The 26,724-nt window shown below is 40.2% G+C and overlaps 1 protein-coding gene across 1 annotated transcript; it reads right to left on the reverse strand.

Annotated features, from left to right (window-relative positions):
* Positions 1 to 490: 490 nt before the first annotated feature.
* Positions 491 to 26,361, reverse strand: jph2 (junctophilin 2). Its single transcript, XM_030734256.1, has 6 exons — positions 25,514 to 26,361; positions 20,493 to 21,309; positions 8,381 to 8,499; positions 4,780 to 5,747; positions 2,124 to 2,224; positions 491 to 2,049 (listed from the first exon to the last, which is right to left on the reverse strand). The coding sequence occupies exons 1-5, from the start codon at positions 25,890 to 25,892 to the stop codon at positions 2,144 to 2,146; spliced, it is 2,364 nt and encodes a 787-aa protein (XP_030590116.1). The 5' UTR covers positions 25,893 to 26,361; the 3' UTR covers positions 491 to 2,049; positions 2,124 to 2,143.
* Between the last annotated feature and the right edge of the window lie 363 nt (positions 26,362 to 26,724).

The raw sequence follows: 26,724 nt of genomic DNA on the forward strand, positions 1-26,724 counted from the left end.
TACCTCTAGCAAAACCCTCCATTCTTATGTTTTTCTACTTTCTCCTCATCTTAACAACTTCTAAACAATACACCTTTAACCGAGTAACACATAAACTTGGATATCATCATTTAAGCTCTAACAGCGATCTCTTGCGACTGTGATTTTGGTAGATTTCAGGATTGTTACTCCCTTACAGTTCAAATGAGGTTCAATTTGCCCCCTCTGAGGACATGCCTGCCCGAGAAGGAACCAAGGCCTAAAGCTGCCTTGGTTTAAAACGGGGTGTGGTATTCACTGTGGCCTAAGGGAGGGACAGAGGGTGTCTCATGCTGGCAGACAGGTGGTATTTAAAAATACTTTTCTTCTGCTGTTACTAGACTGGATTTCTTCAGGGTAACGAGTGATTATGAGTAAGTTCAAAATCTCAAAACCAAAGCTGCAAGTTGTAACATGGGAAAGGATATCTGTTTTGTCCAACTGAATCACCAAACATTCACAAGTGTAAAAGGTTTTTATTTGATTTCAGCTGTATTTCTGGTCTAAAACAGAAAAACAAAGTGACTTTCACATTTGCATCGACACTTTTATGACTCGTTTAATGCACTGTTGGTTACAGGTAAACCACCATGGGAATTTCATTAAAACTAGTTTTTAAATGCTTGTAGACTTTCTTTTTTTTCACCAGTGGTCTGTGTGTACATTTGCAAACTCAAAGGCAAAACACAACTGCAGCTAAAACAGTTTCTTTTAAATCCTAATTGGGTTAAGAAAATAAAAGCACTCTTCTCAACATAAGACATGGAGTTAAGAATCTTTCAATATTTTCCCTCCATCTCACAAACATGAGGTAAACTGACTCATTTGGGAAGCAAATTTAGGATTACAACTTCTGATTGTACTAATGACCCCCCCCCAAAAAAATCCTACAATAGAGTATTTTGAATGCCAAATAGATGTGCACTTCAAAATGGTACAAAAATAGACACATACACACAAAGTGCCCTCATGTGTACAAAAACTGAATTTTCAACAGGCATTTTTCTGCACTGATACACAAAATAATGAACCCAACCCACTCCCTGCTGCATGAAGATAAATATGTAGACTCAGCAACCTTACGACAACATACGGTGACTGCTTCAAATTAGGTAAACTCCAGCCATTGTTTTCCTCTCGTAAAACTTACACAACTGTCATTTAAAGCTGCCTGGGTGTTTAAACAGAATTGCACAACACCGCAGGAACATACAAAGTAGCAGTGGCACTCATAAGCTTCTTATTTTCCTTGTGCATTGGTATATCAGTGCCCCCCAAAGCAAAGCAGCAGAACGATGGCAAATGCACATAAATGCCGGTTAAAACTGAAAACTTCAGTGTCGTACACCACAGTCTCAAAGATTTTGAAACCAGAAAATGTTAACGGTAAATGAAAACCTGTTTTTGCAGTAGCACTCGGAGGGCTTCTCGATGAGACTTGAGACACACGTGAGATTCCTACTTTTAACAGCAACAGTTATCACTCCCAAACCCTCCGCACGTCTGCTGCAGTTTGCGTGTTCAAACAAGGCATAATGGAGGAAATATTCAGTCTGGGGGTTACATGATACAAACATATCTTGTGGCAAAATGTGATTATCTGCTGGGTTTGTCTAATGTGCTTGATTCACTCTTGTGAGAGCCAGTTAGAGTGCCAATTAAGGATTTATTTAAAAGCCATATTGCAAAAATGTTGACACGCTTATGACACACTGTGATAAAGTTAAATTCTTGAGTGCCACCCTTCTTTCCTCAGCATCATCACTGGGACATAACCTACCATTTAGCCCCCAGTTTTTAAAAAAATAAAGCATCGAACAGTGTCGGCCATTCAATGTCCTTCAGTTTCTCTAACCTCTGGAAAGAGAGGCGCTTCACAGAGCCTCACACAGTCACACCAACAAAAACCATCCTAGGAGCTGCAGCAGTCTGCATGAGGCTTCTGTTCCCCTTCAGTGCCGTCTTTGATCTCTGGTCTTTACTGAGGAGGAACGCCATCTCTCTCCGACGCTGCCATTAACCTGTAGCAAACTGACATGGGTGGATTTGTGTTTATTTCCGCAATATTGCCTCTTCTGAGTACAATTTGATGATGTGCTTATTACCTGAGGTGGTGCAAAATGTCTCATGACAAAATGTGAACAAAGAGAATAGCCAGGCCGATGTTGAGCAGGATTACCATGCAGATCATGATGGTGTTTGGGCCCTTAAAAAAAAAAAGTAAAGTAACATAGTAACCATGAGGACGGTGAACTCAGTGAAAACTACACAAGTGAAAAATTGAAGGAAAAACTTGAACCTTGACCCCTGCAATGAAGGGACCCAGTGGTCTTGTTGTACTAAGGGGGGGATTATGGTGTACTGGTGGGAAGAACCATTTCCAGGAATAAAATGACTCCATTCATGTACAAGGTATCAATTATATTTATTGTTTTTAGGGGAAACAATTAATTTGCTGCAGTCTCCCCCAAAGGCAAGCATATGAGGGTAAGATGAGCCATTTTGGTAACATAAGTCAACCTTTGACTAAGGAAATATGAGACATAAATAAAAGAAACAACACCTTCAGAAGGTTCGCTATCAATTGAAACCTTAGCAGTAGGCCTAACTAAAATATACAATTAAATACAAACTCCACAAAAAGTGGTATTATGGATCAACTTGCCTCATCAAAGGGGTAAGATGAGTCGGAGACAACTCTTATTAAATATAACTCTAAAAAAGTACTCTAAGAAATATTAATAACCAAACAATGATAATGCTGATTTGATTATGAAATAAATGTTACAAATATTTTCTCTGAAGTTAGGAAAGATTTGCAAGACCTTTCAAGAAACACACTGAAGTTTTAAACTGAAACTTTGATTCTTTTGAACATTGTGGTACTAACTCACTTTAAAGCTGCAAATGATTTTATAATCACAAACTTTGTAGCATGTCATATAAATGTTCGTCATAATAATAATTATTATTATTTATTAAAAAAAACTACAGAAAATTGTATCTCTAACTAAATTTAGGGTCAAATGAAAAACAATGTGTAGGATTGCAAAGATACAGGAGGTGGGTCATCTTGTCAACTGGCTCAACTTACCCACTTTCCCCCATGGGCATTAAATCTCAACCCAGCTGAAGCCCTGTGGGTGGATTTTGAACCTATGTATTAGATAGCACTTCCCACCACCATCAACACACCAAAGGTTGCAAAATCTTCTGGAAGAATGGTGTATACAGTGTTCTGAAGAGTTGGATGTCAGAGGACCCTGAAACTGTTCTGGTTGCATGTGATTGCCCCAAAACTTACTAAGACAATTTGTGCCGGTTTTTGCTTTAATCTGTGAATGCTCATGTTGGGTTTCACTGTCTGAATGCAAATAATTAATAAAGGATTGCCAAAATTAGTTTCACACAGTGGGGAATACATTCTCACTGTTGTAGTTGAAATGTCTCGTCTAGGAGTTCAAAATAAGGCCACAGGAGGAGGAAGAGTTTAAAAGGGGCTAAGCAGCTAGAGTAGCCCTGTCCAAGGGTAAGAAAATCCTCCTACCAGCACCTTTAAATCTCACAAATTAACACGTTTTATCTCTTCTGTGAGATTTAGGGTTGCTGATGGAAGCCATCTGTTAGTTTTAGACAGATCTAGGCTAGCTATTTTCCCCTGCTTCCAGTGCTAAACTAAACTAAGCTAAGCTACTTCCGAGTTCCAGCTTCATATTAGATGATACATTAGAGGTATCAATCTTCTCATCCAATTCCTAGCTAGAAAGCAAATGTAAGCACAGTTAACCAACTATTGCTTTAATCGTTTCTTATAGGAAATAATCACAATGTAAAAGTGAGCATTTCTTTGTCATCTGTAGAACTACAGATATACTTATTGTGAAATTGGACTGATACAAGCGTTTAAAATAATTCAGCCAATAGTCAATGCTGATACTGATATATATATATATTTTTTGTTATTTATTCTTCTCTTTGTCCCAGGGAAACAAATATTATTTTAAAAGAAAACTTTTTTAAGAGCCTTTCACCTCTTCATCACACCATCTATGATCATTTAGCCAAAACAAAATTGCTGGGACACAATGGATAATTATCAGCCACTGACACTAGTAAATGTCATCTTATTTTGCGGACGCTAATATCAGCTGATACCATGTGCGGCTGATATATTTATAGTCATAACTGTTAGTCCTTCATGTACCTGCTCATCTAAAACTTTAAAACTAGTGTAAATACCTGAGATCGGCAGGCAACATAAGACAATACAGAAAGAAAGACAGAAAGAAAATGTATATAAAGAAAATATGCCATTGCCAAAAGATATGCCATTCCTTTAAATTATTTTCCCCACAAATAAACCACTAAAGTAGTCCGGTCTTGCCCCTGTAAGGTACATAAATATATACCTTATCTTGGAAATAGGACACTTCATCAGCACTTGACTGAGGTAGAATGACTGTTATGGTGTCAGGCAATGTTCATTAGGAACTAGGACTTTAGGACTAGGATGGTCATTAACAGTCTGCAGCAATGCTAGTGTATATTTTTAAGGCTGTTCTGAGCTAAATGCTAACATAAGCATTGGCAGGAATTACTCTCTGGGGACCATGAATGTCTGTGGAACATTTCATAGTAATCCACCCGAAGCTGTTGACGAAAGTCTTGGACTGACAGACAGACACTGTCGTCCATATAGCCACACTGCTATGTGGCTAAAAATAATGAAGAATAAGTCATTGTGTATATTTACTGCCTTACCTCCATCTCCAAAGACTCTGCAGTCATCTCATTACTCAGGCTCGACAATATGGCCTTGGGTCTGGCTTCGGCTTTAGGCTCCACCTTCGCGGCCGGTTTGGCAACTACAGCTTTGGCTTCCGCTGGCTTTGGTGCTGTTTTAGGTTCAAGACTTGGAGCAGGTTTTGGAGCTGGAGCTGGGCTGGGTTGCCGTTTTGGTAGCGGCTTTGTTTCTGCTTTACTGGCAGGTCTGCTCGGCTCCCTGGACTCCACTTTGTTCTCAGATATAGGCGCTGCTCTCTCTTTTGTTGATGGCGCTCTTTCCGTTTTTACCTCAGTGGCTTTAGGCTCAGGGGTTACAGCTTTGGAAGGTGCTTTGGAAGGCGCTTTGCAAGGTGCTTTGGAGATGGGACGTGGTGGTGCTTCTTCTTCTTCTTCTTCTTCATCTGGTGAGATGAGGCTATTCCTTACAGGGGCAGCAGGGGCTGTAGTGGCAGCAAGGCTTGTAGTGGCATCTGAAGTTTTTGCCTCAGAGTCAAACTTCTGCAGTGGCTTGATCTCCATGTCAGAGCCCTGCTCATTCTTGTTGCTCTGACGGCTTGGGGTACGAGAGGGACCACGACTACTGGGGGCCCTTCCTTCTTCAGGTGCAGCAGACGCAGGAGCAGAAACTGAGGGAGTAGTGGGACGACTACCTTGCTTGCTGTTGGGTTTACTGCTGACACCACCTTTACTGGTTTTGTCTTCATTCCAGCCACCTGGACCGAGGAGTTTGGGTTCTTCCTTGTTCATGATGCCTGGACTTGGAGAAGGGGTGCGACCTGGGGATGAGCCAGGCATGAGGCTGTCCAGTTCATTCATAAATGGGCTTTCAGGTGGTGTGGGGAGCGGCTCCTCCTCAGCTAGCAGGGGTTCATGCATGATGGTGTCTGTGTTCTCACTGCCCTCCATGGCTTCCTGTAACACTCTCTTCTTCAGATACTCGGGACCTGAAAGCCAGTTCAAACACTTTTTAACACTGGTTTATATAACTGGTGATTCAGATAATTGTTTTTCCTTAATTTTAAATATATATTATATATAGTAATATTAAGAAGAAAACTGGTGGTATGAGCTAATAAGTGATGTGGAAAGTGAGCTTTGTACTGCGAATAGCTTTTATGATACACAAAATCTGTCTTTCTATTATCTCCTCCTATAGTTGTGCAACCAAACTTGGCACACATCTTAGGTCTGTGAAGGTTCTTATCTATATCACATATTATGATGTCATCATGCTGCCTAGCAACCACCTACCAACAGTCTATGTCATGTGTTTATGCACCTACACAGCCTCATTCAGCATCATATTTTATTTCATAACAATAACATCTAATTTATATCCACAAAACTTAAATTAAGCATGATATATTATGATGCCATGTTGCTGAACGTACCATGGGCATGTACTAGTCACAATAATTAGAATTCCTTTTCCACAACAAGGCCATGGTATTTTTAACAGTAAGTGACAATCCCTCAGTCCCTCAAGGATTTAGAAATACCATAAATATTTAATCATGTGAGAGTTTCATGACTTAAAGTTTAAAATAATCCCTTTTTTTTCTCTTTTTAAACTGGGACATGATGGAGCCCCTCAGTTCATTCACTGTCAGAAACAAGCTGTTTTAGTGCCCCCCTCACTTTAGTCAACTTTCTTCTGATTGGCTGTCACTCTTAAATAAAAGATTTGAACAGCAGGTGGGCGTGGCTAATATGTCTACAGCCAGTCCTAGTTCGTGGTGTACGGCTCAGTGTTAGGTTCATTTAGGCTTGCTGGGCTTGTAACACACTGGCAGAAACCACAGTCATCTTTTTGACATCAGATCCAAGAGTGGAAAACCAGCAGGTTTTCCAAAAGTGTTTCCAGCAGTCTGAAGCCTAAGCTTTCAGCTCACAGAGATTACATGTACATCCACTGACCTCATTATTTGAAACTTTGGCCATATTTAATGGCATCCACCAATGAAGCCATATACAGTACCGTGAAAAATGTTTGCCCCCTTCCTGACGTCTTACTTTTTATTGGCACATTTCTCACACTTGAATGTTTCAGATCATCAAACAAATTTGAATATTAGACAAAGATAACCTGAAAAAATACAAAATGCAGTTAAATATTTAAACATTTTTTTGTTCAAAGTTATTTGCACTCATTCGTTTGTATTAGTACTATTACTATCTTTCTGTTGTTTCATAATTATTGTGGCGCATTTATATAACAAATTACTGTTGGGTACAACAGGAAATGGCCAAGGGAGTTCAATTTAAAAACTGACTTTTTCCCCATTAAAAAAAAAAAAAAAAAGATTAATTTCCTTTAATTAAAACGTTAGCTCCGGTATGGCAGGGCTTCCAGCTCAGAGATCATCATTATAATTATGGTATCATCTCCCAAAACGTCCCGAGAGCGCAAGAAGCAGCTACAGAGGATGTTGGAGATTCCTAATAAGCTTATACTTCAGTACACATTTTTTCCATTAATGAGCACAAGTAGCGCTTCCTTTCACTCACAATTTAGAAAAATACAAAAGGGAAACACTGTGCCATCATTAAATACACAAAAACAAAAAAAAAGATTGTGTGACAAGAGGATTCTCAGCATCGGTATTTTTGATGTTGAAAAGACCCAACAATGCACTAATACTCTGCTCATATTTTCTTTTGTTTTAATTTATAATCATTTCTCGAGTTTGCCTTTGGCCCTCATTCCCAAGCAGATTTTATTCATAATAAAATAAAATAATGAAATGCTACTAAAACAGAGGTAAATAGTGGATTTGTTGTGAACTGTTTCTTGCTGTGCATGAATACACATGTGCTGATGAGGATTACCAGCTGCAGGATATGTATTATGTCACTGTAAGCTAAGTAATATGTTTTTATATATGTGGCACAGAGGAATAAGCTTAGTCAAATTTCTTCAATGGCATATGCTTTTAATTAGATTTGCTAAAAATAAGAAAAGTATAGAATATCAGAAGACCAATCTTTAATGTGTGAATCTAGAGCGGTGTTTTTCAAGCAGATGTTCCTCGGTGAGAGCCGGACTCACCCAGACGTTTAGTGAGAAACTAGTCATTCAGAGAGTGAGAGAGAAGTCATTTAGAAAGCCGGGCAGCTTTCGGTTTTCGTCTGACTTCTTTGAGCTCTCTGCTGAGTGAGAGAGCAGGAGAGAAATGCAGGAGGTTCCTAAATAGCTCCTTTGCTTTTGTGTCAACGTGTGTGTGGACAGACCCCGCGATGAAACTGATATGATCCCTTCGACCCAGTAAGATGTTGCTTTTTTTAGACATTCAAATGCGACCATCCTTGTGATGGGCCTCAGCAGAAGGATCTACTATCACAAGCTGTAAGGACAGAGACAAAGTAGAGAAGTAGATCTGCTGCTGGCATTTTATATTTGCCGTTTCCTTCATGAAAAAACAATACTTAAGTATGTAAAAGAGGAAAAACTGGCTTTAGTGTGCATTTTGTGGTCGCATATGGTAAATACGACCCCCCCTCTGTGATATCAGATCATTTGTGAAAGTCAGTGCTTGAATACAGCTGCATGCTTTTTATGCAGTGGATGCCCACTAACCTGGCTGGTAGAAGGAAGGGGAGAGCTCTTTGGCCACCAGTCTGGCAATGCTGGACTCTCTGTTAGAGGCCTGGGCTGCCTGCTCAGCTGCATCTGCCTTGGCCTTGGCATGTGCTGTCCTGCAGTGGAGAGATGGAACACAGTTCACAATGTCTTCTTTCATCTTTCCTCTCATCTTATTAGTGGCCTGAATTATAATCTGTCATTTTGATATGCTGGCAATGGACATGCTTTTCTTTGAGAAAGGATCTGAGGTTCACTTCAGTCTGTTTTATAAATGACACGGTCAGTCCCACGCTTAGCCTAGCTGTAGGGAGGGAGAGTGGGACACGAGAGTGTTTTCATCATCAAGAAAGCAAATAAGTGTCTCCTGAAATGCTAAACAGTTATTACTTTAAATGTGAAGCTATAACAAATCCACCTGTGAATCTCACTCATTTACACACTACAGTTTGTTTCAGCCATACCAAAACCACCAGATAACTGTTGTCTTTTCTTTTTAATACTAAATTAAGTCCTATTTAAAGCACAGACATGAGTGTGGTTTCTATTTTGTAAGTGCTAATAAAGAGAACAAATCTACGTATTTCCCAATATGTAAAACTATAGGAAATGACTTACACATCAGTTACAGAGCAGTTTCACCAAGACAGTTTAGACTGGCCTATAAAGTTAAAACAGGCTTAATTTTGCTCATAAATACAAAATTAAAGTGAAAGAAAAAAGGTACCCTCAGGCTAAGCCTGACACTGATATCACCATTTCATCAGTGACATTTCCACTGACCACTTGCTTTATATCCTGAGCACCACTTTATTAGCGATCTTAAACTTTTCCTTTGTAGTAAAACAAAATAAATAAATGATGATCACAAATCATATTTAATCGATTGAGACGCTGCCACCTGTCTTTGCAAACAGAGACTCTGTTCCTGTACAATGAATGTTAAATGGCACAATTCCACTGTTGCATATGAAATAGATCAATAAAAAAATTAGAATGCAGTATATTGAAGTTCGTTCCATCCATCCATGCTCACATTCACACCGATGGGCAATTTAGAATCACCTAATCACCCTACCATGTGCATGTCTTCAGGCTATGGGAGGAATCAGTACCTGGAAAAGGAAAAAAAAAAAAAAAAAAAAACTCATACAGACACAGGGAGAACATGCAAACTCCACCATCTCCCCAGCCAGATGGTGGATTCAAACCCAGTACCTTCTTGTTGTGAGGCAACAGTGCTAACCACAATGCCACTGTGCAGCAAAATGCAGTATAAAAAAAAATGGTGTTTTAATTATTTATTCTTCTGCATTCTATTCATTACGTCATATTGTGATGGTTTAATGCTTTACGAGACACTGACCTCGACCTTCATAAAGAAACACTCTTAAACGGCGTGACCAAAAATACAGAGCTTGTTTATAGTATTTAATCATGTTCAAGTGAAGGCCAGGGGTGGGCCGTCGCTGGTCATATGGCTCATTAGTATTATTAGCTTTGGAGAAAAAGGGGGTGTCCTATTCTACCGTTGACCTGTGACAGAAATAAATCGTGCTTTTGTCACCCTGAGTGAGACAATGAGTTATTGCTGCCAAGCTGCTGAGGGCTCCATCATCACACAAACATCTGTGCGCGACAGGGAGAAGGCAAACATTTGTATATTTATAGATGTTTTGCTGCACACTGGAAACATTTACTTAACATGCAACACTTTGCAATGCAGAGTTCATGACCTTTCTCTCTGGATTTCTCCTAAAAAAACAAACAAAAAAAAAATCAGTAAAGAACAGGTAGCAACAAAAAGGAAAAAAAATATGGACACACAAAATAAATGACTAAACCTGAAATACTTGCACAGACTGTAGTTGCTACAGTTTTGTCGAATAAACGCTGTTTAACAGGCACAGTGGTTACCTTGTTAGCATGCTAATGTTGGCTCTTTAGCACTAAGCATGCCACGCCAGGCCTTTTAACTTCGCACATGTTTTATGGTAAGTATATTAAACCTAATTTCTACTGCACGGTACAGCTCACAGCTTAGTGCGACTTAACTTTCTATTGTGGAAAGTAGCCAATCATTTTTTGTGAGTTAGCTAAACTGATGACAATCTGGAAAGACCAATAACTGGTCAGAGAAAACTGTCACTACAATAGCAACATGTGACATGGAAAATGAGATTCAGTACATTGCAAGAGCAGCCACTATGACAAACGGCTCCAAACCACCACTATCACAGGGAATAAATACTCATGTAATGATTTTAATTCATGATAAACTTCCCACCACATGTCAGCTGAGGGTGCAATTTAAACAAAATGAGATATTTCCTCAAAACTGTATGTTTGTTAATAAGTGATTGAACGTCAGGGACTCACACTGCAACATACTGTTTTGGGAAACACGTGCATCAGTATTTAAAAGCTGAAATATTTTCATCATTACTGGGCTGCTGATATATCAAAAACTCAGCAGGTAAATGAGTTCAAAGTTGCTGTTGTTTGTCCACAGTAACTGCAGGATTTACTGATTGCGATTAGTCTGTGCATACTCAACATGTTGTAACTTTACACTGAGATGAAAATAGCTCCTCTTCGGTAGGGAAGATGCTCCCACCAGGAACAATTAGAGGTCCATGAGGTCCCTTCATTGATATAAATGAGCTCCACCTGTCCACACGGACTCAGCACCTACTCAGGAAGATGTTTTCTCAGAGTTATTTAGTTATTATTTGCTATTTGTACTATTTCTTTAGAAGCTTGTGGTCGATTTTTCTAATTTAAAGGCTAAGCAGTAATGAACACAATATGCAGATATGTTTCTTATCATTAAAAATATAGTCTGAAAAGCCACAATCCTCCCCTAACTTGCTCAACACTATACAATCATTAGGTAAAAGAAAATCTTTGTTTTTGCCATAAATCTTTAAAAATATGTCACAGGATACAATTTCATTAAACCAAAGAAAAATAACTTCCTAAAACAGCAGGGAAAACTTTATTAAAAAAAAAAAAAAAAAGGAGGAAATACTGCATTTTCTAAATACAAATTTCAGTGGCAGATTAATCCGCATTTGGGTGTATGAGAGCCAGAATAAATTACATATCTTCAGCAACACTACAAGCTTTAAACATGCAATAAGCAAAGGTGCCTGATTTGGTTCCTGATTGCCTGCAGACAGAGTGGTGTGTTAAGTAGCAGGCAAGATGGCAGCCAGTCAGTTTGGATGGTGTAAACTGCCAGCTGGAGGAGAAAGATGTTGACACATGGCTTCTTCCTGCAAACCGACTCTACCTTCCACCTCACAGTGGCTCAGTATCTTCAGTAATAGGAAGTAAAAATAGAGTTTCAACTGTTTGTTCATTTAGGAGGCTGCAGTTTGTAGTGCTGTTAAGCTCAGTAACCCACCAGCTAACACAATGTTTGGCCCTAATGTGGACCACATCTGCAGTTTTCTGTTGGTCACATTTGGCTTTGGCTAATGGCATTAACTCTGCGGTGATCTGACTGCTTCATTTCTCTTCAGAGCCACCTGAAATGGGCCAGATGTCTGATGTGTTGTGACATTTGAACATCTGGCCCACACAATAATGGCTGTAACTCACATCAAGTCCAGCTCATATTCTTACCATGACAGCCCCACCTAATTGAGTGTGTGGAGATATAAATGGCTAACAGCTCTTTTCCTAGGTATACCTGGAGGTACATGGGTAATGCTGAGCAGATTTGATACCTGGTCCAGTTCAGCTCAGCTACCTGCTGTGTTGGTAACTGCACACTTTGTTGGTTTAGTTTAGTTTATGCGCCACAGCATCCTGCATCTCGTCACCATAACATCATAAATAGTTGAATTCACCATGAAATACTGTCTTCTTTCCATTTTTGTTGCAGCGTAGGAGCTGGACGAGGACGTTACAGCCAGGAAGATGGCAGTCATAAAGCTAATGTTGGGGTTCACAGGTGAAATTTATGCAGCACAGGGTGATGCAAAGGTCGTTGTGTCCATCTTTTATATATAGCCTATTCAGTAGTTAAGTACAAACACTCGCTGTGTGCTCTATTAGAAACACCTATGACATCCACTGCTACAGAAAAGCCTTCGTTATTGGGCTGCAGGGGAATTTCTTATAAAGTGCTCAGCATATAGCAGACATGTGCTACTACTAGTTCAGTACTAAAATGGCTAAAAGGCAGCAGACAGATATAAAGTGACCACTGTAGCTGTCTCACATCCATTCACAGCTCACTGAGCTCGTCTGTCACTGGGTATTAGTGACCTCACGGCTCTCAGTACCATAAATATGCCAAAATCTTTAGCACAAAACATCACGGGGTGAAAAGTAGGAGCTCATCTCTGCGTGGTAAAAATCAATTTGAGTCTGTAAATAACAGTCATTATCAAAATGAGTGGATGCAGTATTAGTGCATATCCCTTACTTAAAAAAGAAAAAAAAAAAAAAAATCAACCATTGGCATGAAGGATTAAAGCAGCTGAGCACTGAGCAGTCTTTTCCTAATGGAACACTATATTTGTTTAGGACTCGCAGTGTAATAATATATCTCCCAGTGTGGTTACAGTTGCTAAAAATTGTCTAGCATAGCTACTAATAGTGTGACTGAATAGAAATTCGGATTGATAAGTCTCACCTGCAAGAATAGCCATTGCTCAGCTGCTGGGTACAGCTGCACATCTCATTTCAGCAGTAATGTTATATCATAAGATCTGTTTGATCCAGATGCTGTGGTGTGGCACCCAGCTGATATCTCACCTGCTTTTTTTAACCTTAAAAAAAATATATACATATATATTTGTTGAGTACAAGAGTTCAAACAACACTACTGTGGAGTAAAACAGTGAGGCAGCTTCCCTTCATGTGAAGCCAGCATAGAAATGCCTTAAACCTGCATTCTTTTTGGTGGTCAGCAGGGGGCAACGCCTCTGGTTTCCAAAACAAGTCAAATTGTATAGAAGTCTATGGAAAGACAGTGCTCAGTTCTCCTAATCTGTGACCTCAACAAACACTTAAATGATGAGTTTATAGTTTAAATCCGTCATTTTAAGTCATACTTAACAGAACGCTACATTCATTTTGTAAGTTATGATCCCAATTAGAGTTAAAAAGGATGATAAAATGCGCGATGGACATGTTTTTACTGTCTGAGGCACCCCTCATTCATCCAAGATGGCACTAAACAATAGGTAATGTCATGCCATTCATCAGTGAAAATACTTTGGTTTAGCCTCCTTTCTGGCTCTAATGTGGACCATAATTTACTAAACAAAGTTTATGTCTCTTCAGTATTAACAGAAGCTATCGACTGAGCCCATAAAGTCATCAGGAGAGTGTTTAGTGAGGTCACAGACCAAGAAAGTCTTGAGAAGTCCTTGTGTAAGCCTTTAGACAACCAGAAGTCTCTTTGCAATCAGAGGATCTCCCCCCCTATTGGTTATTAGGAAAAAAAGAAAAAAAAAAAAAGTTTGACACTTCTGCATTGACCTCACATTTCAGACCCTGCTATTGTTTATATACAGTCTAGGAACTTTGTACTTTGAGGAGCGATGAGACTTCAGCTGCAGGAACACTCAGAAATAGTACAGTAAAGGTCAGTCTGCACACATGTACTAATCTGTGCAACTGACTCAAAAATAACTGTGCACTTTTTTAATTCAGAAAAGGCACATGTTACTATATTAATGTATGATCAACCCCTCATTCATCCAAGATGGCACTAAACGATGAGTACAGTGCAGAGATTAACAGATATTAACGGAGATTAGCAGAGATTAGGTGCTTCACAGCAAGAAAGTTCTGGGTTCAAAGCAAGTGTTTGTTCCTCCCCCGCCCAGTAACTTTAGTGGTGAGATAGATAAAGCTTTAAATAGTGGGTAGGACTAGGAAAGTGCTATACAAACACATGTCTAGTTGTGTAGTGTATGAATGAATAATATAACTTAATGAGTACTTCTACCTAATTGTTACAAGATAAAGTCTGGTTTCTGTGAGGTACAATAATGTACTTTATTTTATGTGAGATCACAGATTAAGGTACAACTTAAATCTGGCTTTTCAAATAAGTCCCGGTGCGCCGTTGCTCTGTAATGTCTGTTATTTGTCCTGCCACTGCTGTCCCGGAGCCGGCTGATGGCGAGAGATATTCTGTCATTTTGGCATGTGTCACTGGATCTTTGTGGAGGGTCTTTTCCAGCTCTGTTGCAACTATATATGCATGGACGAGTACACAAGAGTGATTAGTTGTTAAAAAAAAAGATAATATTTTAAAATAGAATGGAATCTGTTTGCCAAAATACATACAAGTGCTAATGGAAACCACATTATTGCAACATTGCTTGAATAGTACAGATATCTCATCTATTTCTATAATCACTAATCCATTATTTTTTTCCCTCTCAGATTAAATAAGACACTTGTACAAACAGCCCTCAAAGAGGCCTGAGCTGCAGTTTGAACTTTGTTTACAACTTTTACGACCGGTTGATCGCTCACCAGCACAAAATGCTAGCATCAGCAGCACAGCATGTAATCCAAGCCCCACAACTAAAGCTAGGTGTGGTACATATATACACTAACCCTTTATACCCAAGCACTTGCTTATGAGGTGTCTCATATTTATATCCATGGAAGCATTCGACACCGCTGCTGACGCAAGATGGATTGAGATCTGTGATCTGTAACTGTTGCCGGCTGGCAGTGGCGCTAAAGCTCACAGGAGGTGACAGAAAGAGAAAAGCAGCAAGCTGACGGCTGTTTCTGAGCCGAGTTGTGTGGTGAATGGGCAAGTATTTGATTGCTGCCTGCAGGAAAAAAAATAGAAGGATCTGTGTGTGTGTGACCAGACAGGAAAGATGGAGTCTGACAGCAGCGGGGGGGGGGGGGGGGACAATCAGCTGTTGCATTCCCCTGTGATTGTGATACAGCAAGAGTGCGCCTGTCCATATTTAGTCAGGGCTCCTCTGTGACTACAAGGCCCCTGTGTCTGCGTCATTTACACCCTGTTCTGCCACACAGGTCCTCCTCCAGACGCCCAACAGCCAGCCCACACAGCAGAACAATGTCCACAGACTGTCTGAGTATCAGCAAACACTTTGACTAACTGGGCTTGAAGAGGCCACGTCTGGGATCGCATGCAGTGTGCTGGTTGTACTTGTATTTTTAAACCCTAGACATCACTGCCAAAGGATCATAGTGTGAGGAAACCACTGCCAGGAACAGATGTGTCATGTCTGCTCTGCTTATATAATAATGGATTTCAGTGTAATGTTCAGGACCATAGGAAGGTTTAGTTACAAATATAAAAATATATATATATAAAAAAAAATACTTTTGAAGTTGCAGACGACTTTAATTTTAATCTTATTCCAGTGGCTCTTGACTTCATCCACAGAGTTGAAAGATTTAAGAGAAACTAAACAGCATGTAAGTCCAAGCACTTAAGCCAAAGACTCCTCGGTCAGTTAGACCTGCTCACAGTTAGCACTGGCTTCTGTACACCACGACGGATTTTAGGCAGCGCTATCTGCTGCCCTAACCATGCTCATTTTCTTGGGTTTGTGCTTCCCAATTATTATGCAAGGCACTACATTTAAGATGGGTGCAAGCAAAAATAATTTGCCAGGAATGTTTTCATTAAATCAGTAATGAAAGTCTGAAGTTTGAAGACAATTATAGCTCCTACCAGAAGCAATGCCAGCTAGCAACTGGAGAAGCATCTGGGAAGTTTTTGGGTTTCGAGAAGAGTTTGGCTGCAAACAGAAGGGAAACATCTTTCTATCACTTGAAGCCGACTGCTCAGTGTGACCCAGCAGCCTGACCTGGCTCAGACACAGAAATTTGCACTCTCAACCTCTGTTGCAGAGAATCCGGTGAACTAGAATTTCCACCAATCAGGGCTAATCGAGGCACCATGAAGCCTTTTAAAAAAAAAAAGTGATTTCTAGATGCATTAAAGATCTTCATCCGTGACATCTGACTATATGACCTAATTGCACTGCAATTACACTTTATTGGATAACTTTTAGAGTTAAAATGTTTGGTGGAAATGCCAAGTAATCCTAAACAAGACACTGTTTTTGTAGAGAGTTAATGAGCTAAAAAGACTGGGAACCCTAAAAAGGTAATATGTAAAAAGTTTGCCTTTCAAATGTGGTGCAGCTGAACTTTCATTTCTCCACTGGCCTTCCAACACTTTGGTGTTTTGAGGCGTTCCTGATGACAGTCCTGTTTAAATACTTTGCTCTGTCCAGGCTTGCTGTAGGTGATCTTAAAGCACTGACACAATGAATAACTCTCATATACTGCTTATCTGTGCAGTACAATATTTAGATTTCAATCTGCTGGGACGGGGGTCTGCAGTCCATCAGTTCAAGTCTCACTGCTGTAAACACTCAGCCCATTTCAGGTTTTGAAGACGACAAAAACACCACCGCCTTGTATGGTCAGACGAACTGAAGATAGATGTCTGTGTATACATGAATCACATAACAAAAAAAAAGATTTCCCGTATTGATTTTGATCTGATTTTATACTGCAATATGTGAGAGAGAGAGAGGTTTAAACAGATCCATCAGACGGGTCGGGGTAGTGATTACTCTCATATGTGCTCATCCAGTAGGTTTCCTCACATAGTTAAAGGAATAGTTTGACACTGCAAAAATGCTGCTCTTATACCCATCATTAAAAATGAGGGTAAAGCCAGGAGCCTGTTCGTTTTGCATAAAGACTATAAAGAGAGAATAAGCCACTGTGACATTACCCACTGGTTCATGAAGTCTCTCTTTTTGATTCTGTTTTGGAGTCGGAAATGACTTAATTTTGATGAGAGAGTAGCATGTTAGGTTATCAACTGTAAACTGTAAGCCTACACATGCCTGCTAATTAGGGATAAGCAATCTCTCTACTGCGTTTGTGCCTTTTGGAGCATTTTTAGCTCATTTACCTGAAATAATATGGGTCACTGTAAGGTTAATAATGATAAGAGACCTTCTGACACTTTGTACTCCAGTTTTGGTGAGTGAAAGTCTAGTAATTTATGAGTCTGTTACTTAACACCAGCAAGCAGGTATCTTTGTCTGTGCATTGCATCTGTACTGTTTATGGATGCAGCTTGGTAACCACGCTCGCTAGTGTTAACTGATAACTCCCCTTTCTCTAAATATGGTCAGCAGACAAAACACTAAAGCTGAAGCTTCCAAAGGCAAAGTGCAGAAACCAGTGGGTGCCACTGTCCAACTTTAATATGCAGTCATGCAATTAATACACATTTCCTTTATAATAAGATTCAACAACGACTATTTCTGGCACCACAGGGAGTTATATGAGGGTGACCAACTCCCAACAAACTACACATGGGACAAAGAGTGTGTTTGTGTGGGGCAGGTTTCTAATGCTCAGAGGAATTTAGCATGTGAAGGACATATTTTATGTGAATATAACCTTCTCATCTCCCTTGCTAAATAAATACAATGTGCATAAAAGGAAGTTGTTTAGTCCTCCTCTCTTACTCTCATGTGGCCTCCTCTCCATTCCACTTTAAAACTGTTTTTGGCTGTTATTTCAGTTGCTTTTTTAAATTTAGTAATCCTTTGGGTTTCAGCAGGGATGCATCCATTAAATTAAACATCTCTCCTGAGCTGCAGGTTTCTTGTGAGAATCAAAAAACAACAAGATCACCCTTTAGAAAAGTGTCTGTTTTACAGTGATGAGCTTAGAACACTAGAGTCAATCAGAATGTGGACCAGGATCTCAATATAAGGGACGGAGCAACACGGGATACAAATGCTGTGCAGACTCACATAAAAAGGGACCCTAGGCTAGAAATACTCCAAAAAGTCGCCCTTTTTACTTACAGTCTTTATGTTTTCCTAAGCTAAAATCTGCTGACTGTAGAGTCATATGTACAACAGAGGGACAACCACCTGCCCACCTGACTAACAGCCATAATGCAAGTCAGAATATTTCACAAAAAGATGTGCTGTTTATTTATTGTTTATTATCACTTTAACTTGCCAAATGTCTGATTCCCATTCAACTAAAATAATAATTACCATATTTCAGACTGGTATTCATGTCACATGTTTCTACTCTTATTGACCAAGCAAAGCAGTCTTTAATAGATGCATGAATGCATCAGGGGTAATATGGGGTTCAGCATATTACCCAAAGGGGAATTGAACCATTGATCCTGTGATTATTAGAAACCCTGTTAAACATTAAATCACATACTCTTCTTCTTCTGGCTACTCCCTTTAGGGGTCACCACTGCCTCCATCTCACCCTATCCCTCGCATCCTCCTCTGTCACACCAACCATGAAACCCCAAACTCTGAAAAATCAAAACACCTGCTCTAAAATCAGATTGTAATTAAAAACTAATCACCTCTTGTAACAGCACGCCACTATAAGATCACAGCATGCACATCCACACATGCTTTAACATCTTCACACCAGGCGGAGCAGGACTGTAAGGACACTGAGACGCCAGCAGGGAGTCATTTTTGAGAAGTCGCGTTCAAGGCCGGCAGTGGTGAGCTGGAAACCGATACAGCGACACTGCCTGCTCCATTGCAACTACTGTAAGATGCATCAACATTTTGGCAGCTACAGGCAGTAAGAGTGTCAGATTGTGAAACATGTGAGACTTAAAGGCCAGCTTTGCCATTTCTCAAATAGCCTGCACAACTCCACGACAATTCAAATATAAACATATTAAATAGCGAGCTTTAGGAATGCAGGAAATCTGGTGAGGACGATGGATTCCCGTTTGTAGTCTCTGTGCTAAACTATTAGCAAACCAGACATGAGCGTGGCATTGATCTTCCCAAGGCTTTAAAAAAAAAAAAAAAAAAATCCAGTATTTTAAATATAGAACTCTTAGTTTCTTTTCAAATGGGAAAAACCACTGCAATAACTAAACAGATAACCTGGAGAGCCAGCATGAATTTTAACAATGGGTTGTCCAGTGTGTGATATAAGCAATATGTAATGTAATGACTAAAAACATTTTATTGTGATTTTTCTATTTTAGGTTTATTGGGACTTGCAGCCAAAGTGATGAAGATAATTAAAGATGAAGGCTCTAAATAAATATTACTACTTCTCTATATGACATGTTTCCCTCGTTTACCTTCACACACTGACCTTTAACTAAACCTGCTCCGAGTTTAAGCCTTTTATGCACTTAAATGTAAATGAAGTCACAGGGCTGAGCACCTGTTATAAAACCAGCGCTGCTGAAAGGTTCTGAGGGTATTTCCCGGACCATCAAAGACTCTTTTAGCCATCTGTGTAAATAAATATCTCATCTGCTGTGAAGGTCGCCAACTATATTTCAGACACTCATAATTCAAAATTACACCCAGCAAGTCCTTTCTTATGTTATTAAAAATAATTAAAGAAAGCAGGGCAAATAAAAACTATTTTAAAACCTGACCTTCTTTTAGGCTGAAATAATCACAAGCTGAAGAAAGAGAAGCACAATGTTGGCATAATGTTTAAAATTGTTTCAACATGTAGCAATTTTCTTTTGTCCAGAAGAACTGAAAAGGCGAGGATTCATGAAATATCTCCAGAAAGCAGTAAGTGGTGTCAGGGTTGCCAGGTTTGCATGAGAAAACAGGTCAATGGCTGATAAAAATTATCCCAGAACAATCCCAATAGCCACAGCCGGGAAGAAGAGGTGGACACAGTTACAGCACCCTGTGTGTTGATGTGGAGGGGGTCTGCCTACATGCTTATCTGGAGTCAGTTTTGTAGGATCTGGGTATAAGACAGGTGATTTAATTTAAAATATTGATTTTTATTCATAGATATTTTGGTCAGGACTACTGTAGTCAAAAAAAGATTGACATGTCCGTCTCCTGTGATTTATATTTGGTAATATAACTGCCCTTCCATGTGCATATCTGTAATGCGTGAACCAGAGCAGCAGCAGGACCCAAGCACAGAATAGAGTGTACATCAATCATGGAAGATACGATGCTGTGCAGTTTGACTGTCTTAACTATTCCTGCAAAAATTAATACCACAGCAGAACAAAGACTATAAAAAAAGAGGCCTAAGAAGAAGGATTTCTCTGGTTGTTTTTTCTCACCTGGACGCAGCGATCTCTCCCTTCTGTTTGGCAATGGCTGCAGCCCTCTGAGCGCCCTCCACCGCCCGCTCCACCTTCTGCTTGATCTTAGTTCCCTTCAGCTGGATCACCCTCTTCTTCATGGCCTTCACTAGCATGTTGTTCATGTACTTGCCCTCCTCCTTCCCTCCCTCAGCAAATGTGGTGCAGCCGTAGCCATGTCTCTGGTTGTTGAGCCACTCACCCTCATACTTCAGCCCACTGGACCTCTCGCTTATTCCATATCCTGAGCGCTTGTCGTTCTTCCACTCACCCATGTACACCTCTGTGGTAGTGGCATCAATGTCGGCCTCCACTGGGGGAAAATCCTCGGCTCCAGCCAGGCTCTCATCCCCAATGCTGACTGTGGAGTTGGTGTCGCTGGCGTTGGAGCTGAGAGCAGAATCCGGCCTCAGGAAGCTGATCTTACTCTTCTGGCTGGACAGCGATGTGCTTGAATCAGACTTCCTCAGCTTACCCAGCAGGGAGCTCCTGCGAAACAGGCCCTTCTTCTTGTTCTTAACAGCCTCGGGGTCAACCTGGAGCGTGAGGGCGAAGCCTCCGCGGGACGGCCCCAGCTGGGTAGGGGTGGAGATGGGTGTCTCCTCACCTGAGGCATTTGTGGTAGTGATGACTGGGACATCCTGCTGCAGGATGGTGCCATTGCTGTGCTCGCTGCGGAGGGAGGTCAAGGAGGTGCGAAGAGGGGAGCGGACAACTGCTGCCATGCCGTAGGGGACACTCTGTCGAACACCATAGCCATGCCGCATCCCACCAGTGAACTGACCCTGGAAAGTACCTGGAAACCATAAAAGACTGTAAATATTTTGTTACTGCATCAAAGATCTTGATTATGAGATATTTTACACTAGAAACATGGCTCTACTGATGACAAACCCACCACTTTGTAATTACAGGATTAATTAAATATTACAGGATTAATTAATTATCAGCTCTAAGTGTTCGGGAGGCGGGAGACAGCAGCAGGAGTCAGAAATTCTGGAATGAGGTAAAACGGTCTGTCGGAACTTTGCCATGAACACAGCCGGCCCGAGGCATAGACGACATGTTGCTCTCTAGGGCAACATGTCGTTGCCCTAGAGAGCATACAAATGACCCCTGATACATTTGTATCAGGGGTCCTGATACAAATGTATCAGGACCCCTCCAAGCTCAGATACATTTGTAATGAAACTTTTTTTAAAACATGCTAGTGCACTGGTAACATTTATCTGTGCACTGGTAGCATTTATATGTGCACTGGTAACATTTATGTGTGCATTTGTAACAATTCTCTATGCACTGGTAACATTTATGTGCGCATTTGTAACAATTCTCTATGCACTGGTAACATTTATGTGCGCATTTGTAACAATTCTCTATGCACTGGTAACATTTATGTGCGCATTTGTAACAATTCTCTATGCACTGGTAACATTTATATGTGCATTTGTAACAATTCTCTATGCACTGGTAACATTTATGTGTGCATTTGTAACAATTCTCTATGCACTGGTAACATTTATGTGTGCATTTGTAACAATTCTCTATGCACTGGTAACATTTATATGTGCATTTGTAACAATTATCTATGCATTGGTAACATTTATATGTGCATTTGTAACAATTATCTATGCATTGGTAACATTTATGTGTGCATTTGTAACAATTATCTATGCACTGGTAACATTTATGTGTGCATTTGTAACAATTATCTATGCACTGGTAACATTTATATGTGCATTTGTAACAATTATCTATGCACTTGTAACATTTATGTGTGCATTTGTAACAATTACCTATGCATTGGTAACATTTGTCTATGCACTGCTAACAATTGATCACAGTGGTGTTTTGCTGTCTGTTAGCGGTTTAATCTATATAGCTCGATTTATCTGGATAACAACATTCAGTGTAATCTTCACCTACTTTATCTAGCACACTCTTTGCTGAATCACCTGTATTCACATTATTCACTTTATTTGTTTTTAGAAACTCGCTAGCTTAGCGCAGCTAGTAGCTTAGCTCTTAGCCGACTCACTAGCAGCATGGCTTCTTTTCCTGTCCCTCCTGCACTTTCCTGCTCTCGGTGTCACATGTTTAGTTACTCCTTGGCCTCCTTTAGCAGTAACGGTACTTGTAATAAATGTAGTCTGTTGACACTCGGCTGCGCAACCTGGAAAATCCTATAGCTAGCCAGGCTCCTGTAGTGGGTGCGGACCATGGTAGCTTAACCGCCGTTAGCTGCCCCAGCAGATCCCGAGCAGCAGGGAAAACAGGCCGGCTGGGTGACTGTTGCTACTTTCCCACCGCCGAGGAACCGGTTCGCGTGCCAGTGCCCGTGCTGTTCCCAATGAACCGGCGAAACGCTTAAGAACGGTGTGTGGAGGAAGCCTAGTCCTAAGCTGGTGTCTCAGTAAAAGTTATCATTGTTCCAACATGACCAGCACACTCATAACCACAGAGCAGTGCAAACACATCGCCCACTACAGCAGGGATTCAATGCATTCCTTTAAGATAGTGAAAATAGTAAATCTTAACACCTTAGCTTCATTAGCATGCTAATAGTGCCATTCTTAACATGTTAGCATTTGAGTCCAGGCTCACAGAGCTGCTGTTGTTCAAACGTTCATTTCTGCCAGAATGTCATGGATATCTTTAGAGTGACGAGTCTCATTCAGTAATATGCTCACTGACAAGTCATCTTAGCATCTGCTCTCAAGATAAAATAGATGTGTGAGTGAGTGTGTGTGTGTGTGTGTGTGTGTGTGTGTGTGTGTGTGTGTGTGTGTGTGTGTGTGTGTGTGTGTGTGTGTATTACTGTGACAGCAAGGCCCCAGCCTGCAAGGCCAAGAGGGCACGAAGCTTGTGGGCTATTATTAAATCCTGACATGTGGTGCTCTCACACCCACCCTCCTCCAACCACAGCTTCCAGTACACTTCACCTCAAAGCTGATGAGTCAGCTGTTAAGGAGGGAACCCACTACAGGAACAATGAAATATATTTGTCTAATTCATTTAGTTAAAAAGGTAACCTGAAGGGATAAGGAGGACCGCTGGAAACTTACAGGGAAATAGTAGGGTTAATTAGTACAGCTCCAATTTAGTGGTACTTAACTTTTAATTGCATTTAATGCCTTTAAAAAAAACAAAAAACAAACAGGTATTCAGGTGTATTTCAGAGGGTAATATTGTATTTCATGCTCATATTTTTTTAAAGTATAATGCACACACAAAGTTCAATAGTAACTTTACCTTCCTCAGTTGTAACATTAAAATAGTGGCCAGATCCATCAGTAATATAATGACAATATACAGCACCTAACATATGTGAGGACTCATGCTGCTGCATAACTGCACACTTTAATACATGTTTGGTATGTACAGCACTTGTAAGATGAGGGCTTTTTAAAAAATATCTTTTTTATTAATTCTGAGTACTTATTCTACCTCTGTGCATGAGCTGTAGTTTAACAGAATGGAAACTTTCCTGTAGGGGTTTTTATTTCCAACAAGCTCTGAGCACCTCTTGACTGACAGCAGCAGGGTGGTGTTTTCTTCTGGTTACAGAGGCATCATTAAAGACCACTGGGTTCATCAGACCGCAGTGTTTTGCACTCAGTGATTTGTCTCCAACGATCTTGGCTGGAGGTGTTTGGTTGTGATGTTGCACAATTTACTAACCATCCAGTTTTTAAAAAAACAAAACAAAACAAAACAGCTGCAATCCAGAGGCACGAAAGTGATAAAGTACGGCATTTCAGGACTATCCTGAGGTCCATTTCCATTTTGCTTTTTACTTCACAACATTTTAGAGGTCTGCAGCCACACTTTTAATGTGCAAAAGCATTTTTTTCTGTGGTAATTCAGTACATACTGGAGTATTTCACCATAGTACAGCTATAAGGTATTTTACTTGAGTTTGACTATTTAAGTATGTTTAGTTTTCCTTAAACAATCCAAACCTCTGACCCTGCTGTGGTCTGCTGCAGTTTTTATAAATAAAGTATTTCACTTTAAGTACTTTAGTTACTTCAGTTACCTTTACTTAATGCTATAATCTGAATACTCCTAACCTTGCAGAGGCCTGCAGCAGCAGTTTTTTTTTTAAATAAGTAACTAAGTACATTTATTTGAGCACTTTACTTTAGTACAGTTATAATGTATTTTACTTGAGTAGTTTTTTATTTATGTATGATTACTTTTACTCAAAGACTCTGAACTTACCTTTCTGAGGCATGAATCTGCAGTTTTAATGACCACAAACATTTACCAAATAAATACATGTACTCGAGTATTTTATTTGAATATTTATATATTTAAGCAGTAATGCTTTTACTTAAAAAAAAAATCTGAATACTCTCACTAACTGTGCAGAGATCTGCATTAGCAGTTTTAATGTTCATAAGCATTTTTTTTTCTGTGGTAACTTAAGTACATATATGTTAGTATTTCACTTTAAATATAGTTTTAAGGTACTTTGAGTGCATGTATATGTAAGCATTTTCATTTTTACTTAAAGAAGCTGAAGCGCCAGTTTTAATGTGCATTTATTTCAATAATAACTAAGTACATATACCATATTAAAAGATTTAACTTGAATACACCTATACATTCCACTATATTTCATTATCATCCTATATAGATTTCAGAGGTAATACTTTTACTTTTCACTTCATTATTTATGTGGTAACTTTAGTATCTTCTCATTTATATGTGGAATAAATGACGAGTCTATCATATAAGTCATGATTTACCCAGAGGTAGCCTACCTAGACTAATGATAATCATTAGAAACATATTACATACAAAATATGATATACAATTAAATTGTAATAGTTAAAGCTCCAACAGCATATGGCTACTTAAACCTAACTTAAGGATCTCTGCAAACCAAACCTATAAAGTTATCAATATTCAACAATTTAACTCCAATTTACAAACAATGTGAAATAAGATTTTTACTTGTTGATCCTTTTATACATATTCAATGTGACTCTCACCTCCATCCGCATACGTCTCCGTCCCATATCCATCCTGGAGCCCGTTATTCCAGGTCCCCTCATACTTTGCTCCGCTGCCAACACTGATGCGGACGCCATATCTCCCTTTGAAGCCATGAGTCCATTCCCCTCTGTAAATCCAGTGTCCTTTGGTTTCTACTCCCAGACCGTGACGCTTCCCCTGCGACCAGTAGCCCTCGTAGGTGTTCCCACTGGGCCAGGTGTAGACTCCCACCACCTCGAAGCCGTAGTTCCAGGAGCCCGAGAACTCGCCCTGCCCTTTGGGTCCGGTGCAGATGCCATGGCCGTGGGCTTTGCCCCCCTCCCAGCCTCCGCAATAAGCTCCGCCGTCATCAAACTCAAAGCGACCTCCACTCATCCCTCACCGCAGAAAAACGCACAGAAAGTAAAGCTGATTTTATCCGTTACCTGGCTAAAGATAAGAGCTCCGTCAGCCTGACTTCACCTTCACCTGACATTAAAACTGGCAGCAGATATCCTCAGAGCTGAACTTGGTTTCTTCTTTCGAAGTTGGTTTGGGGATTTCCGAGCGTGTCCATGAAGCTCCGGGGCGCACTTGACACTTTATTTTCTGTTTTGTCCCCCCTCTTTTCTCCGGATTACTCCACTGCTTATTGGATTCGTCGATTAAACTAATTAACTACCCACTCAACAGATTCCCTCCAGGATAATTTACACCTAGTTGCTAATTTGGATCCAATTATTTGCCGGTTACTGAGTCGGAGTTGTTTCTATATCTCTGTCTTGAAAAGCCAGGGATCTTACATGGCTTTACCAGGTGGCCACAGAGAAAAGCCCCTCTCCCCCTGTCCCTGCCACCCAGCTATCTCCCCACAGTCGCTGCTGTTGGAAATATTTTAGCAGACCTAACAAGGCGACCAGTCCACACACACACACCCTTCCAAAAATACAACCCAATCCTTACTCTGCTGCCTGCAAGGAGCCATGCCAAAGAGTCTTGCCACTTCGGGACAGGACTCTCCATAGGTTTTCACCGCTGCACACATGAAGTGCGCATAGTTAATGCAGTTGGAACACAATTATTCTCTAATTGGCTGTTAAGCTTGAGTAGAGAGTTATCTGAGCGCACACGCACCAATGTCATATCCCATTCATCTTCCTGCATGACGCAAAGCGTCTGTGGTTTACATGACATTAAGTCAAGTATTTCCACAACTGCAAATTAGCCT

The sequence above is a fragment of the Archocentrus centrarchus genome, chromosome 7 (genome assembly GCF_007364275.1).
Source record: "Archocentrus centrarchus isolate MPI-CPG fArcCen1 chromosome 7, fArcCen1, whole genome shotgun sequence".
NCBI lineage: Eukaryota > Metazoa > Chordata > Actinopteri > Cichliformes > Cichlidae > Archocentrus > Archocentrus centrarchus.